The following is a 16,057-nucleotide window of genomic DNA, read 5'->3' as shown; positions in this document are numbered from 1 at the left end:
TCCCATTTAAGATTTTTTTTTTTTTTTTACAAACTTGAAAAAGGTAGTTAGGAAATAAAGGTTTTTATTTCCTCCTTCCCAACTTCTGAGCTCAAAAGAGAGTGAAGGGAAGGTGCTGTTCTTGGAGGTATAAAAGGTGTGCAACTGTGCAGGATTTGAAATGAGGCACAATTTGAGAGTTAGAGACCTGACTTTCTTTGTTCCAGTTGCTGGGATGCCTGGTGTCCAAAGGGCTGATGCTGAACTGGGTGAGCATTCTGGGTATTTAACTAGTTGGATTATTAAGGGATGAATTTTTTCAGTATGAGCGCTCCCTGCTGCTTCTGACTTAGAAAGTTGGGCCCTAAAGTATTAAACATTACTGGAACTGTCACCACAGAGAACTTGCTGCAGAAGAAACCTTGCTAACAAGCATGTTTTCTTGACTAATGTGAACAGAAATTTATTAATGCTAGTTATTTTCTGTATTGTGGTATGTACCCATACATTAAGGATACATTTGAACAGTAAAATGCTGAGCTGTGGGCTATTAGTATGCTAGTTCCAATAGTAGAAAGCAATGTTGTAGCATTAAAAGTAATATTGTCTGGATTCACTGACCCTCTTTCTCTGGATCTCCTCTGTATGGCAGTGTGCTGTCAGATAAGTGATAATCTCTATGCTGTAGGGTTTACAGAGTATATAGGGAAAATGGACAAAAGGTGGGAGAAGGGAAGTGCATTAGTTGTATTTCCATCTTCCAGGTAAATAAAATGCAGAGAAGTGATTTGCAAAGGATGACAAAGCATCTGTGATTGGGGTTCAATGCCGAATTCTAAACAGAACATCTTGCGGGCTCTTGCTTGTGTGTTTTGATAGATCAGCAGGAATTTTTTTTTTTTTAAGAGGGAGGAAAAAATTCTGGTCCAGGAAATGGTCAGTCATAATTATAGACCTGCCAAAATGGATGAGAAACGGTTTTCTGGTATGAAGAGTTTGAAAGCAACTGGAATCTGAAAACCCTCAGCACCATAGGAGAATCCCACAAGACATCCTTGTCTCTAAATTGGAGAGACATCAATTTGATAGGTGGACCACTTGGTGAATAAAGAACTGGCTGGATGGCCACACGCAAAAAGTTGTGGTGAATGGCTCAGTGTCCGGCTGGAGACCAGTAACGAGTGGTATCCCTCAGGGATTGGTGTTTCGACTGGTCTTGCTCAACATCTTTGTCGCTGACATGGACAGTGGGATTGAGTGCGCCCTCAGCAAGTTTGCTGATGACACCAAGCTGTGTGGTTCGGTTGGTATGCTGGAGGGAAGGAATGCCATCCAGAGGGACCTCGACACGCTTGTGAGGTGGGCTGATGCCAACGTTATCAAGTTTAACCATGCCAAGTGCAAGGTCCTACAGCTGGGTCAGAGCAATCCCAGGCACACCTACAGGTTGGGCAAAGAAGAGATTCAGAGCAGCCCTGCAGAGAAGGACTTGGGGGTGTTGGTTGATGAGAAAATGAACATGAGCTGGCTTCAGTGTGCGCTTGCAGCCCAGAAAGCCAACTGCATCAAAAGGAGCGTGACCAGCCGGTCGAAGGAGGTGATCCTGCCCCTCTACTCTGCTCTTGTGAGACCTCACCTGGAGTATTGTGTACAGTTCTGGCATCCTCAACATAAAAAGGACATGGAACTGTTGGAACAAGTCGAGAGGAAGGCCTTCGAGAGGAAGGATGATCAGGGGACTGGAGCACCTCCCGTACGAAGACAGGCTGAGAAAGTTGGGGCTGTTCACCCTGGAGAAGAGAAGGCTGTGTGGAGACCTCATAGCAGCCTTCCAGTATCTGAAGGGGGCCTATAGGGATGCTGGGGATGGACTCTTCATTAGGGAGTGTAGTGACAGGACAAAGGGGTAAGGGGTTAAAATTTAAACAGGGGAAGTTTAGATTGGACATAAGGAAGAAATTCTTTACTGTAAGGATGGTGAGGCACTGGAATGGGTTGCCCAGGGAAGTTGTGATGCTCCATCCCTGGCGGTGTTCAAGGCTGAGTTGGACAGAGCCTTGGGTGACATGGTTAAGTGTGAAGTGTCCCTGCCCATGGCAGTTGGGTTTGAAACTAGGTGAACTTAAGGTCCTTTCCAACCCTAACTATTCTATGATTCTGTGATTCTATGCCAGTCGAGTCTCTATCCTCTTTCATTTTGACTGAAACAGAAATGTAAGATTTGTTTGTTATTTCAATATATAAAGCCTCGTGAGGAGCGTAGGGAGAAAAGGATAGTTGATTGAATTTATTTAACCATAAATCAGATTTCATTTGAAGCAAAATTTAGAAGAAGAAAGGCACATTGATTCTAAAGCTTAAGGTAATAAAACTCAGGCTGCTGTCCCAGGATTAAAGGTTAGCCAGTCATGCTGGTTTTATTATATTAATTCAACAATGAAGTATTGTTTTAAAGCAGCTTGCTCACAAGCTGTTTTGATAGGAATCCAAAGCATGTTTCAGAAACTGTCAACAGCATTCCACAGAAACACAATGGACGTTTGTTTTTAACATTCAGTCAGCCACCTTCAAACAGTACTAATCCCATTAATTTAAAACAGGATGATGGAATATCTGATATGTCAGAGATCCTTCTTGTCCATCTTAATTGTAAACAGAATAAAGCAGTTGCAATTTGAATGTGGCACATCATATTACTAGGCAGCATGTGGTGTATTACCTAACTTTTCATTCATGATTCCAATTGTTGGACTACCCTGTATCTATTTGACCTTAGCAACCTGATAAGTTACCAAAAATTGGGTGTTGTCAGATAGTAAGTGCCTACCTATGAAAGAGTTTGAGGAACTTTCAAGCTGAAACAAATATGTCCTTGAATATGAATGAGTACTGACTCACATAGGTAATTTTCTTAGACAAATGCAGTTCTAGTTTGTACAAAACCTGAAATCTGAAGAAGGGAAAGCAGAGATGCTCACAGCCTGAAAGACTGCTTCAGAAACTTTGTCTTTGTGCATGAAACTGGAAAAAAATAGAATACAGTTACAGGTGTTTTGTGTGAGTTGATGTTCTTGCAGAGGATGCTCAAGTTCACTTCAGATCATTGAAATGTTTGCTCATACCTCACTCACAAGGTTAACGTCTTCCAGCAAAGATGATGGATGGTGATAAAAACAGACAACCAGTTGCATTATGAAAGAATGTGTTCTCTACTAAGTGCTTGACTTTTGTGAAGATGGTTGTTGGTTTTAATTTTGTGAAGCACAGCTGCAGTCATTTCTGTGATGCTATGAAGTACTCAGTTAAACTAGAGATCAGAGAAATGTGTTTACAAACTGCAGTTATTGAAGTAAATATGGAAATACTAAAATGAAATAACTTTTTATCTCAAAGTTTAGAGGCTTTTTTGTTTTGTTATTTTCAAGTTACAGTTTTTAAAGTCATTGATGGTCCAGGAATTTAATGAATTGCCCGATCTATGACATATGGTGTTAATTATCCAGAGATTTTGTGAATAAAGAGAGCCTGGTGTGACTGGCTGAGTAGAACAGCTGTTCCAGACAGTTAATGCCTAGGATTAGGGTGAACCAGAGGGAAGCTGAGACAGGAATGGTGCTGGTTACATTTCTGTTCTGCAAGGCTGATTAGTGACAAGAAGTTTGCCCATCTGCCCTGTCATGGTGTGGGTATGGATAGAGGAATACTGCTACTAAAAAATTCTGCTTCTGTAAGGTCATAGTTAATAGTATGAAAAGTGTACCCAAAAGCTATTTCTGTTCTGCAGAGAGTTATGATGGGGATGGGCATTTTGACAGCATTGTCAGCAATAATGCTATGCTCCTGGTAACATGTGTAGGTGTTTTCAGTGCTCTGTGCCCCTTATGTCTTTGAGACTAGATCAACTAGAATTGCTTGTCGAGTAAGGCCCCAGTATTTTTGCTGAAGTAGTTTTAAAGCCAACAGAGGTATTTTTCCATTGAATATCTGATGTCAGCAAAAGCCATTCACTGGGCATTGTGTCTATGTTAGATAGCTTGACATTTTTGCCAAAGATTAAGTATTTTAGTGGAGACTTCAATGTCCTTTTTCCTTTTTGCGGGTCTGTTACAGGAAATGGTGTATTTTATCTTCTTCCCTTCTGTTCTCTAACTATGCTTCTGCCTGAAGCAGAGCAGTAGAGATGTTAGTATTACTTTCTGTATCTGGTATTAATATTCTCTCTTTCCACAGAATTGACAAAAAAATGTCTGGAGGCCAGAGTGGGTATGAACTGCGTGAGGCCAAAGCCATCCTGAGTGAACTGAAGTCCATCAGAAAGGCTATAAGCTCAGGGGAGAGAGAAAAACAAGATTTAATGAAGGTATTTTGAACAGCTGATGTAAGTTTTATGTGGATTTGGTTTAACACAACTTGCTTTCCTGATGATAAATACTTTGCAATTTATACTTCTCAAGGGATTCTCAAAATTCTTTGAGCCATGCTAGTATTAAAATGTATTTTCAGAGTGAAGCCTGTGACGTTTCTAGTTCAAAAAAACACTCTATGTCAGTCAGAGAATAAAAACTGAGACACACAAAACCACATGAGTAGCTTTTACATTGTCACAGGTGTTGGTCTCCCTTAGTGTCACCTACCAACTGCTTGATTAAAAGGATAGTTTAATAGTAAGTAAACCCAGAATTTTAATATTTTCATTTTCCATGTAAACATCTTTTGAAGGTACACTGGTTTAAACACAATAAAGTGCAAAGGAACTTTAACACCACCTCCTCCTCTGTTTCCTGGACAGAGTCTTGCAAAGCTGAGAGAGAAATTCAATCTTGACCAGACCATTAGGACATCAGAACAAGACTTGAGTTCCAGCTCTGTAAACTCCCAGCTGTGTTTTCCCAGACAAACTCTGGATACAGGGTCTCAGACTGACATTTCTGGTGAGGTGAGCTTTTTTCAATCTTATCAAATGTAAAGACAAATTGAATCAAAATGCTGCAGTTAATGGAATTTGAATTAAATGGTTGCTTACTGTTGCTGATGTGTGTGTGTGTATATACACACACACACACAGGTTTGAGAGAATTAATTAGAATCAGTTATCTGTTTTTTTCCCCCCTTTAAATTTTAAATGAAGATGAACTTAAATGTTTGGCATGAAGAATTTATGACAATCTGATTTAATCAAATAGTTGCAGTACAGTGAAGATCAGCATGAGCAGATAGCATTTTTTGATTTGTCTATAGGGTACGTTTCACCTGACAGGCTTAATTCAACATGAAGGTGCTTTTAATTTTCAGAAACAAGATCTCAGAATTTAAATGTGTGATTTCATTTCATGCAGCTGGAAAACTGTCAGTGGAACTACTTGTTCAGTAATTCATTAAAACCTTCTGTTTCATTGACTGTATTTTACATATACAGAAATCTGTGCTTTATTTTTGTACCTTCTTTGAAGTTCTGTGACCTAAGGTTATAAGGAAAAGACTGTACAAGGTTTTCCAAGCAAAGAGCTAAGCTATATTTTGTAACAAGTTTATTGAAGTCTTTGACTGACTGAGTTCTAAAGTAGATCAAAATCTTAGGCGTGAGCACTGTGAGACTTGTTGGAAAATGCTTTTGCTTTACCCCAGTGTAATATGGACAGTTGGTAATACAGAGTTAAAAATAGATGAACTGGATCAGAAGAAGACAGCACTGTTTTGTACATCTGAGTAGATTGCTAACTGGGCGTTTAACAGCAAGTGTGTGGCTGCTGGATGTGGTTTTAGTCTTTCAAGTCTTAATTTTTCTAGCTTGTGTATAGGTGTTGTTGATTCGTTTAACAGCTTTACACATTAATAAGGCTGTTTCTTTTTTCAACAGGTTGGAGCAAGAAATAAATCAAATTTAGCAGAGAAGGTCAGACTAAGTCTTCAATATGAAGAGGCAAAACGAAGGTAATAGGGTTAGCTGCTTTGCTAAGATACAACCTTGAAGCTGTCTATCTCTGCAGCACTAACATTGTGCTCGCAGTGACATCTAGTGGGCTGCTCTCCTGAGGCAAGTGTGCATCACTGCAAAGTGCAGCTTTCCCTTCAGAATGCACGGACTTTCAGGAGCAGTTGGTGCTTTTGAAAAGTAGGTCTACTTTTAATGCTAAGTTGAATGTATTAAGAAAGAAAATAAAGATGGTGACAAATTAATATCAGTTCCAGGATTAAGGGAATAGAGCGAGGTAGATTTCTCCTGAAAGGAGTCATTAGGTTATTTATGCCCATTTTATGCTGCTTTGGGATCATCCTTTCAGTTTACTATGCCACTGAAGGCTCTTCAGTTTTAGAGTTGCTTCAGACTTCCAGTGCAGATTTAGTGTGCTTAATTATATCTTTTTTCCCTAGGACTTTGCATAATTTGCATACTTGTTATCACTATGGAGTTTGGTTTTTTAATGGGTTTAACCTGAGGAGAAAAGAAATCAGGAACTGCTCCACTGATGAATGTGGAATGCCTTTCAAATAAAGTTCTGCAGGGGTTGCTCATGAAAGGAGGGCCATTTTGATGAATTGCCACAGCACTGAAGTAATGGGCATCAGAAAGCAGAACATTCAGATTTAGAACGACGTGTCTTCTGGTGCACCAGAAGTGCTGCATAATACTGGGAGAAGATTTACTATTTAAAAAAAAAGAAGTGTGTGTGGAATATCTTTCTCTTAACAATGTATTAATTAATGCCCTATTATTTTTCTAATACTTTTCACAAAATCAGGTGTCAGCTATTCAGAAACATTACGTTTTTTGTTATGGAGGTTCTAATTTAAAGGGAATAGAAATCTAAAACCTTAAGCCATACCCAAAGTTATTTTTTCACCCTAAAGAACTAAAGAAGGCAATACAATAAAAAAACAGCACTCTTTTTCCAGATGAAAAATGTGCTTAAATGTCATTTAATCTGAATGGTCAAGTAGAAAACTGGGAAAATAAATTTGCAGCTTATAAGTACCAAGTAAAGGCATAGTTAGTTTTATGTTTTAAAGGCAGGAGGCTGCACAATCAACTGGGTTTTTTTTGCCTAATTTCAAATATATACCCTCCTCATACTGAGTAGCATCTACCATCCTTGCTGGTAACAACAGTCATTCTTTATATCCTTATTGAGGAATATGATGGAATTCTTTGCTGAATGCATTGATTGTATCATAGCGCTAAGGCTGTTGTGCTTATTCAGTATTCATGTATGATACTGGCTCAGAATCATTATGTACACAACTTTAATTGTCAGATAGTGATGTGGATAGATGACATTTTTTTCAGGCATGATTGATCCAGATTATCCTTGGTGTCAAGACACAGTCAAAACAGAGAAGTCCCAGCATTGTGTTTTATCTCACCTTTTCAACCAAAAAAAACTCCTGGCAGTAAGTCAGTTTACCACTTCTACCTGAAAAATAAAAAGAGAGAGAGAAAAGAAAACCAGTTCAGGGTATGAGTACTGCAGCACAAGATCTCACTGCCTCACAAATTAGTCATCCAAGAATGTGGGTCAAAATTTCAGTAGTTCATTCATTTACCTTTGCATAACTAAGTATTTGTTCTAAGTAACATTAGTGTGTTTCAAGGTTAAATTCTTTCCTTTAAATTGGTATATTTATTCAGTTTTATCTGAAAACTGCCTAGTAATGAATATTCTTTTCAGCTTTAAATAAGAGAATTGTATGTCTTGAAGACACTGTTAAAGTCTTTAAAGTGTTTGCACACACTGGTTTTATCAGTGACTACTGGGTGAACTTAATAAAGTGTACATATCCTGAACTAATGAGGTTACATACCAATTTGCACATGAAGTTCAGTATCTAATTAGATCCCTCTGAAGTACTATGGCCATTGTAATCATCACTGTAATTCTTTTCTGAAATATTAAATATGAAAAGAGTTGTTTTGTGTTAAAATAACTAAGACAGGATCACGTAAGTGAACTTCTCTGCTTGAAAACAGTAATTTCATATGTTGCATATGTTACGTTGCTTAGCCAGCAGAATGTCTTCAAGAGGTGGAATGTTGATGTTAACTATACTTAGTTCATTTGCAACTGTTATTCAAAAGGATCCAATACAGCGTGCTTACAATCCTGTCTCGATGTGATGAATATTTGGGTAATATTCCTTGCTGACCTGTAACACAAGGACTTCCTTAAGAGTGAGACCAGTTCAGTTTTCTTGTCCATCCAGTCTTTTGCCTGTGAGGCAGCTGAAAAGAGTCCGTTATGGTAGCAGAGAGTTGTCTACAACACAGGAGCAAAGGAACTATTTGGATACTACCACTGCAACCCACAGGCCATCTAACAGCTGTCAGTAGCAGGTACTTTCAGAACAAGATTATCTAGAACCAGTGACTTGGAGATGAAGTCTTAACGTTTCATTATCCATCTGAAATGACTCGATTGTTTTCCCTCTGACTACTGCTCTTCTAAGGGACTGTGGAATATATGTGATATATGTGAGAGCTGCAAAATATGTTGAAATGCTTAATTTCATTTCATCCCACCATTTGGTTATGGCAGCACTGCTAGTATTTCTGTTTATTTTACATTGTTTTTTCTGTGAAAATACCCTGAGTAAAACTTGTTCTTGCAGGGGTTTGGTGGGAAGATGAGTTGTTCAGCTTCTAGTATAAGCAATGGGATAGTTAGATTCATCATTAACTATTCTTAGCTTTGCCCATAAATAAATGCCTTAATGTACTGTAAAATTAAAACTGGAGATGCAAAATAAGCATGATATTGTTAGTTTTCTTAATCATGGAAAACAAACTGGAAAGAAGAAAAATGTTTTCCCAGAGATCTGTCAGAACTGCAGAAAGATTATACATACCGAATTATCTGTTTGTGTTTATGAAATGAGTCATTACCTTAAGTAGTGCCTGCTAATATTGAAGTTGCACAGACTTGTATCAGTTGTTGAGCTGATGTAGGGTAACTATGGCAGTTACAGATAAAAGTAACAGATCAGTTCCTCTTGCCCTAGACTGTATGGGAATGTCTTTCTGCTTTAACTTCTCCTTTCTCTGCCTTTTTCCAGCCTACAAGAAGAAGGTGCAGAAGGCTAGGAGCTGTTACATAGTTCAGAGCTTCCATATCTTCAGCTGTGCTGCTGGTTCAGGTGTGGCTAAGGCTGGAAGTAACTGAAAGTTATTAGTCCTATTAGATAATGTGGCATGTATAATAGGAATTTTTAGACTTTCCTAGGGGACAGTGAGTCTTTATTGCAAGACCTGCACTTCTTAAGCTATGCTGCTGAGCCCATAGACAGAATGATTCTGGAGGGTGAACACTGGAAATAACCTGTCTTGGTCAGGGCTGAGCTATAGTACAATAATAATGGAGGGAGGTTTCTGATTTCATTATAAGCGTGTGTTCACAGAACATGTATGGCTAACCAAGTCTTGGGTGTCTTAACCCTGATTTGACATCTGCAATGGGAACAGCAGTTGCACAAGCTCAAAATTTTGCGTAAATAATCTCCTTTCTCTTTAGGTAGCTGCTGTCCAATTACCTTTTATTTTAATCACATAGAAGAGCAGTGCTTTTGCCTGTTGAATTTTGCATTCATGCATCCTGCTGAAGTATCTTTCTATGGTGCACATTCTTTCACCATGGTAGTTGCTGTTTGTGAGGAGCCAAGCAGCCTCCAACAGCAGAGAAGAATTCCATCATATTCCTCAGTAAGTAGAGTGCCACAACCATGTTACCAGACAGATCGCTTTTAAGAGAGCTTTTATTTACGTTGTGACTTCTACTCAAACTTGGCATTGGAATGCAGGAGCAGCTTATTTTTAATGCGTATGCATGTTGCTGTTGGCCTGGATAGGTGTCTTGTTCTTCTGGTGAAGTCTGCATTCTTTGAAGCAAAACTAAATGTATGGCTTTGAGCAGAAAATGTTATATTCTGCCAGCTTTCAAAACACTGTATCACTTCTCTTGTTCCTGGGACTTGTGAACTGTGCTGTGCTCAGACAAATCTGCTCTGTTTTATTTTAGCATGGCTAACTTGAAGATTGAACTCTCTAAGCTAGATAGTGAAGCTTGGCCTGGGGCACTGGATGTGGAAAAGGAAAAACTGATGTTAATCAATGAAAAAGAAGAGCTTTTAAAGGAACTCCAGTTTATTACACCATGCAGACGTACTCAAGATGAGCTAGAGCAGCTAGAAGCAGAAAGGAAAAGGCTTGAAGAAGAGCTGCTCTCTGTAAAAAGCACACCCAGTCAAGCACTTGCTGAAAGGTAAGGAGCTGTTTTTTTCAAATATTAAATGCTGCCTTCTGCAGTCTAACCTTTGTACTCATTGCAGACCCTGAACTATGCCTTGATGGGCTGTTTTCCTTCAGTAACTGTTCTATGTAGATCTTAATTAAATTTGTTATTAGCCCACTGGGCAGAAACACAAAGAAGTCTTCTGTACTGTGAGAATGTGAACACCCTGTATGTGCTCTGCAATATCAGTTGCTCTGCGCTTGTTACCAGTATGAAAACGCCTGTGACAGATGTTGAAGAACTGAGGAATGTCAGCATACCAGCAGGAGGGCAATACATCATTTACTTGTTTCTGATAATAGCTGTAAACTATTTGAACTCAGGTTACAAAGATTATCTTGATCGTTGCGACATCTGAAGCATTTCATTGGGAGTTTTATTACATACAAAAATGGAACCAGAGGAGGGGAATGGAGTCGTTCAGAGGAGAAGGATAATTGCTGCAAAACTTCACTAACTTGCTGCTACCTAACTGGTAACTGAAGCGACTCCCACAATAAATTGTTTTAGCCAGATTCAGAGTTCAAGAAAACCAAAGGTGACTGTCACAAATAGACTCTTCATCCGCTGTAAGTGGAAATAAATTTATTTTTATATTTCCACACTCTAGCTCACATAAAATGCAATAAACGCAAAATGTCATTGTGTGTTTCAGTGTAGTATGCTTTATTGAAGTAATACAATCAGCACAGTAAGCCTTTCATACTTCCCTCTGCTAAGAAACACCTGCTGTTGCTCCAGTTTCACTGAACAGTGACATTCCTGTTAGTGGCATTAGATGCTGGGTCCTAAACTGTAGCTGAGCAGTGAGGAAATCTTTGGTTTACAAAGTACGAATGTGTATATTACATTTGATTTTTAGACGTATTTATACACTTCCTAATAGTTCAAACTGCAGTATATAACCCAAGCATGTTTTAGAGGGATTATGTCCTGCTAGAACTGTATTTTTACTGGAGATATGTTAGTAGCATCTGAATTACTGTGGAACTGTTGCTTTCTGACTTCCATTAATAAATGGAGAATAAGGGATCAATAATAAAATCACATTCACAAATAAGTAATGCAAATCTAAGATTTTGCTAATATGCCATTGTAAGTAAGAGCCAAGTCTTGACTCGTGCTGTAAATAGGTAGCTGGTTTCTTAGTCTTGTGTTTTGGATTTGCTTGTTTAGTGCCAAAGAAAATCCTGCATCTGACCATTTTCTCATACGTGTCTGATGCCAAACTGGAAGTACCAAGGGCAAGTAAAATTGTCTCATTGTCAGGATGAAATGAAACAGCAGGCTTTTTTCCTCATGTATAGTGACAGAAGTAGTTGCTAGAGCTTACATTTTTTCAGTCTTATTTTCTTCAAATTTTTCTCCTTTGGATTTTTATTCCTGAAAATGTGGATTTATTTTTTTTTTGGCTCTCTGAGGTTGCTGTAAGATTTCATGTCAGACACTGCCAGTTGAGGTGGCATTTATGGTGGCTTCTGGTTTGCTTTTTTGCTATTCCAGTGAATCTCCAGTGAATTTCTACCTGCAATTGTTTAGGGTATTAAAGCTGTCTCCCTTGATGACTTCAGAACACATCAAGGCTTTTACACCGTGCTGTTTTGAGGATTATTTCTGGCGTGTCTGCTATGAACATAAAGAAAATCTTCTTTTGTAGGACTCAGATGCTAAAACTTTTCCTGAACTGTTAATTGGAGAAAAGGATACATTTAATTGTATCAGATCAGCCCTCAGAATTTTGTTTCTTGGAGATAAGGAAGGTTCTTCTCTCCATTATCAGTGGAGGAGCCACGCCATCTTCAAAGTGCTGCACTGTTGTTGCATTACTGCTTTCTTTCATGAGGTTTCATGAATGCCTTAGATTTACAGTGTTCAATATATCCAGTGTTTTCACTGTATAATGAATTTGATAATGAAGCAACAGTGTAAGAAGCTATGGAATGTGTCAGAGCTTGATGTGACGAAGGTTGTCTGGGTTGGGGTTGGGATTTGTTTCTTTTTATTTTCTTTTTTTCCTTCAGGGGGAAGGAACAGAAGACTTGCTTTGACTTAAAAGCATTAGATCATTGCCTGGGGTTATTTTGGAGCAGGATGCTGGAATTGCCACTGGTAGATGTACACAGAATCAATTTAGAGAAGGTGGATGTAGATCATAACATATCAGCTTCAGAAAATCAGAGACAGTGCATACTCTGACTGCTTTAAGAAACCTTCTAGTAACTAAATAGAAATAACAAGATTGTGGAAAACTTGCTACTTGCTTGCCTCTGGGTTCCCTCATGTCAGGGGGATTCTGTTACTGCTTCAGTCCTTGGCAAAATCTTCTAAGCAATCACAGACATTCAAACAGATGTGTGACATAACTACTTGATTGTGCTGTTTCCTGCAAAACTGGCCCCTGCTCTTGTGCCTGTCATAAGCATGTCCACATAAGTTTGTATTGAAAGGTGAAGTATCTGCTCTTCACCTTTTTAATGTATTTTCTTTAGATTCTGAGTACCTCTCGGCAATGTTACAATTTAAGATCAAAACTGGAGAAAAATGTCTTGATCCCACAACGGGTAATAAGTTAATTTAGATAGGAGGGATGCAAAGAGGAGAGATTAAGAGGGGCCCATGTCAGAATAGGTAACATGATGGTTATTCAAGTATTTACATGGTTCGGGGGATATTAAGGTTCCTGCTTATGCTGTAAAGAGGGAAGTTTGTTGTTTGAAAGTTTTGAAGGGTGGCATGTTGGCTTTGGCTTGGGAGGGGTTTATTCCCCAGTTTTGACTAGTGTAGATTAAAAACAAAAAAATAATTCCTTGAATCTCAATTTGTTGTGAAATACAAAATTATTCGCTGTGTGTCTTGGAACTTCCAGGAGTGATTTCTTCATCCAGCTTGTGTTTGTGGCGTGTGACTAACACCTCTGTGAAATCTACCTACAGGTATTAATACTACTTCTTTAATTACTAGTAGATCAAACTACATCCAGGAAGGAGTTTTTTTAGGAGCTGAACTATATGGGATAAAATATGTTTTATCACACTCCTCAAGATAATGAAGGGAAATAAACTTTTGCTTCTGCTTTGGAGGAAAAGAAAAAATAAATAAACAAACAAGCCCCAAACAAAAAAAATCAAACCTTTTAGTTTGATAGTACAAATTCAGTAGAAAAATTATAGGTTTTGAGGGTTCCATTTAGAAAAGTTCCTAAGCTTTTAGTTTTCTTCCTTGTCTTTATCCATTAGTAGTTGAACACTTAAAGCAATCTTCATGCTTCTTCCTTGAAGATAAAAATGATATTTCAGTATTGAAAAGCCACTAAAGAGCTATTGAAGAGCACTGTTTCTTGGGAAAAGCAGGATAGATTAGGCTTTAAAAGAAGACGCAAGACACTGATAAATAATAATATGGTAGGAGAGAGTATCCGATAGTATAATTCTTGGTTTGGAGACCCCTGTGTATCCCTTCCCAAGCAAAAAATGAAACACCGTGTATGCTTTTAACAGTCCTAGCAGGTACTGGCAGATGAACACATTATTGCGGTGTAAGAGCACATGCAGCATGGGCAGTGGAGTGGAAGTTCGCACCCTGGCTGACCTCGGGGTAACTTATTCACCTTTGCGTAACCCACATTCACTGGCTGAATAAGCATGGGTGTAAGCAAGTGCTTTTCATGCTTTGCTGAATTGAGGACTTAATGTCTTTTTACTGGTATGTGACACTCAAAGAGTGAATTCTGGGAACTCTCGAGTATTTCATTCACTTTGCATAAGAAGGCAATGGTTGATTTTTGGGTTTTGTTTTTTGAAGTGTTCTCTGTATCTGAATTTTAATTTACACATCCTTGAGATGCCAGGAAGGCCAAAGGAATGGTTTCTAAGAATGGACAGCCACTTGGTTTGTTTTTTTTTAAAGAGGGGATGCAATTTCTTGTCTCTCAGATTAGTTGCTTGAGAACTTGTGACATGTATCAGTTGACTGAGCAAGGGCTAGAGGAGAATGTACTAATCCACAACTACAGGAGAGTTTTAGCTGAATCCACTGAGGGAAAGCAATTTATTTGGTGTTGTAAATGGAGTAATAAAAGGGAATTATAACAAGAAAAAGATCACTGTAAAACTTAGTGAATCCTTTCTGCTATCAGCCAGCTAAAAGGAATTGGAGATTCCATCATTTGTGGGTTTAGAGCTGCGCTGGGTAATGGTCAGTAAATCCTGATTTTTTATAAAGGTGAACCTTGATACTGAGCATCACAATGCTGTGTGTCTCTGAGGTGGTGACAAAGCTGTTGGGGATGTAGAAATCTTTACCAAGGACTCCTATATCATAGAATGAATCATAGAATGGTTTGGGTTGGAAGGGACCTTAAAGATCATCTAGTTCTAACTCCCACCACCATGTCACAGACACCTTCCACTAGACCAGGTTGCTCCAAGCCCCGTCCTACTTGGCCTTGAACACTGCCAGGGATGGGACATCCACAGCCTCTCTGGGCAACCTGTTGCAGCGCCTCACCACTCTCACAGTAAAGAATTTCTTTCTAATACCTAAGCTAAATCTCCCCTCTTTCAGTTTCAAGCCATTCTCCCTTGTCCTATCACTACATGCCCTTGTAAAAAGTCCCTCTCTAGATTTCCTGTAGGCACCCTTTAGGTACTAGAAGCTGCTCTGAGGTCTCCCCAGAGCCGCCTTTTCTCCAGGCTGAACAAGCCCAACTCTCTCAGCCTGTCTCCAGAGCAGAGGTGCTTCAGCGCTCTTGAGCATCTTCGTGACCTCTTGTGGACGCACTTGAGCAGTTCTGCATACCTCTTGTGTTGAGAGCCCCAGAGCTGAATGCAGTACTGCATGTGGGGTCTCACCAGGAGATGTGGTCTTATCATCTCAGAACCTTACACTTTAATGCTGCTTTGATTTACTATCTCTATATGAAGACTCTGAAATCAAATGGAGTGCTTTATTTGTAAATTTCTGCAATGCTACCTCAAGCTCTTGCATCATCAGGGCTAATATTGGTATTAGTGCTCCTTCGGGGTTTTTTTCTGAAACTGTATGAAGTGAGGAGCCAGCCTACAGCATGGCTTTTAAAACTCTGTTAGTGCAGATCTTATTTTTCTGAAGTTGCAGCTATTTTCCCAGTGCTCGTCTCTTACTCTTTTATTGGGTGCACATTCCCCTTGGTACAATGTGAATGTACCAGCACTCTGCTTGCTTGGACGCTCAGCAGGTTCATTACAGTGCTTAGTATTCTGCAGGTTAAGTCACTCTGCTGGAGTGGTTAAAGTTTTACAGTAGGACTGAAAGCTAACACAGTCTCTTGGATTTTAGTAGTTGGCAACCACATAAAAACATGGGGGATCTTCACTTTGTTTCTGTTTTATCTGTAAAGTATTTTAGCCTCCAGATTATTTTGCAATGCTTCTCTGTGCTTACTCTCTTTCCAGATTGAAATTGGAGGAGAGAAGAAAAGAGCTGGTACAGAAACTTGAAGAAACTACAAAGTTAACTACCTATTTGCATTCACAACTTAGGAGGTGAGCCTATACTGCATAATGTTAAACCTGTTTAGAGCAACAATCTAGTGGACCTGGATGCCTCAACTTCATTCTTAGGTTTTTGTCTTAGCTGCAGGCTGAGCAAAATTTGTTTAAGTAAGAAAATGCAAACGTAATAGCTTCAAGCATTTTGCCACCATGCAAACCTTACATACCTTTGTAATTTCAGTAAGCACTCCAGACTGGAGTGAATGGATTTGTTGCACAGCCTCCATAATTAAGCAGGCAGACATTATTTTGCTTCAGTGTAAGTAA

The 16,057-nt window shown here is 39.0% G+C and overlaps 1 protein-coding gene across 6 annotated transcripts in view; it reads left to right on the top strand.

Annotated features, from left to right (window-relative positions):
* The window catches only part of WWC2 (WW and C2 domain containing 2), a 101,612-nt gene that overhangs the window by 54,682 nt on the left and 30,873 nt on the right, over positions 1 to 16,057 (top strand). For all 6 annotated transcript variants that reach the window (XM_061474493.1, XM_061474484.1, XM_061474510.1 and 3 more), the window contains exons 6-10: positions 4,210 to 4,339; positions 4,769 to 4,915; positions 5,837 to 5,910; positions 9,987 to 10,229; positions 15,692 to 15,781. In XM_061474493.1, coding sequence (XP_061330477.1) covers positions 4,210 to 4,339; positions 4,769 to 4,915; positions 5,837 to 5,910; positions 9,987 to 10,229; positions 15,692 to 15,781 — 684 coding nt within the window. The remainder of the gene's footprint in view (positions 1 to 4,209; positions 4,340 to 4,768; positions 4,916 to 5,836; positions 5,911 to 9,986; positions 10,230 to 15,691; positions 15,782 to 16,057) is intronic.

The sequence above is a fragment of the Pezoporus flaviventris genome, unplaced genomic scaffold (assembly GCF_033815535.1).
Source record: "Pezoporus flaviventris isolate CSIRO_AGI_PZ_B2104156 unplaced genomic scaffold, CSIRO_AGI_Pfla_v1 ptg000002l, whole genome shotgun sequence".
Taxonomy (NCBI): Eukaryota; Metazoa; Chordata; class Aves; order Psittaciformes; family Psittacidae; genus Pezoporus; species Pezoporus flaviventris.
This window is presented reverse-complemented; position numbering and strand designations above follow the sequence as displayed.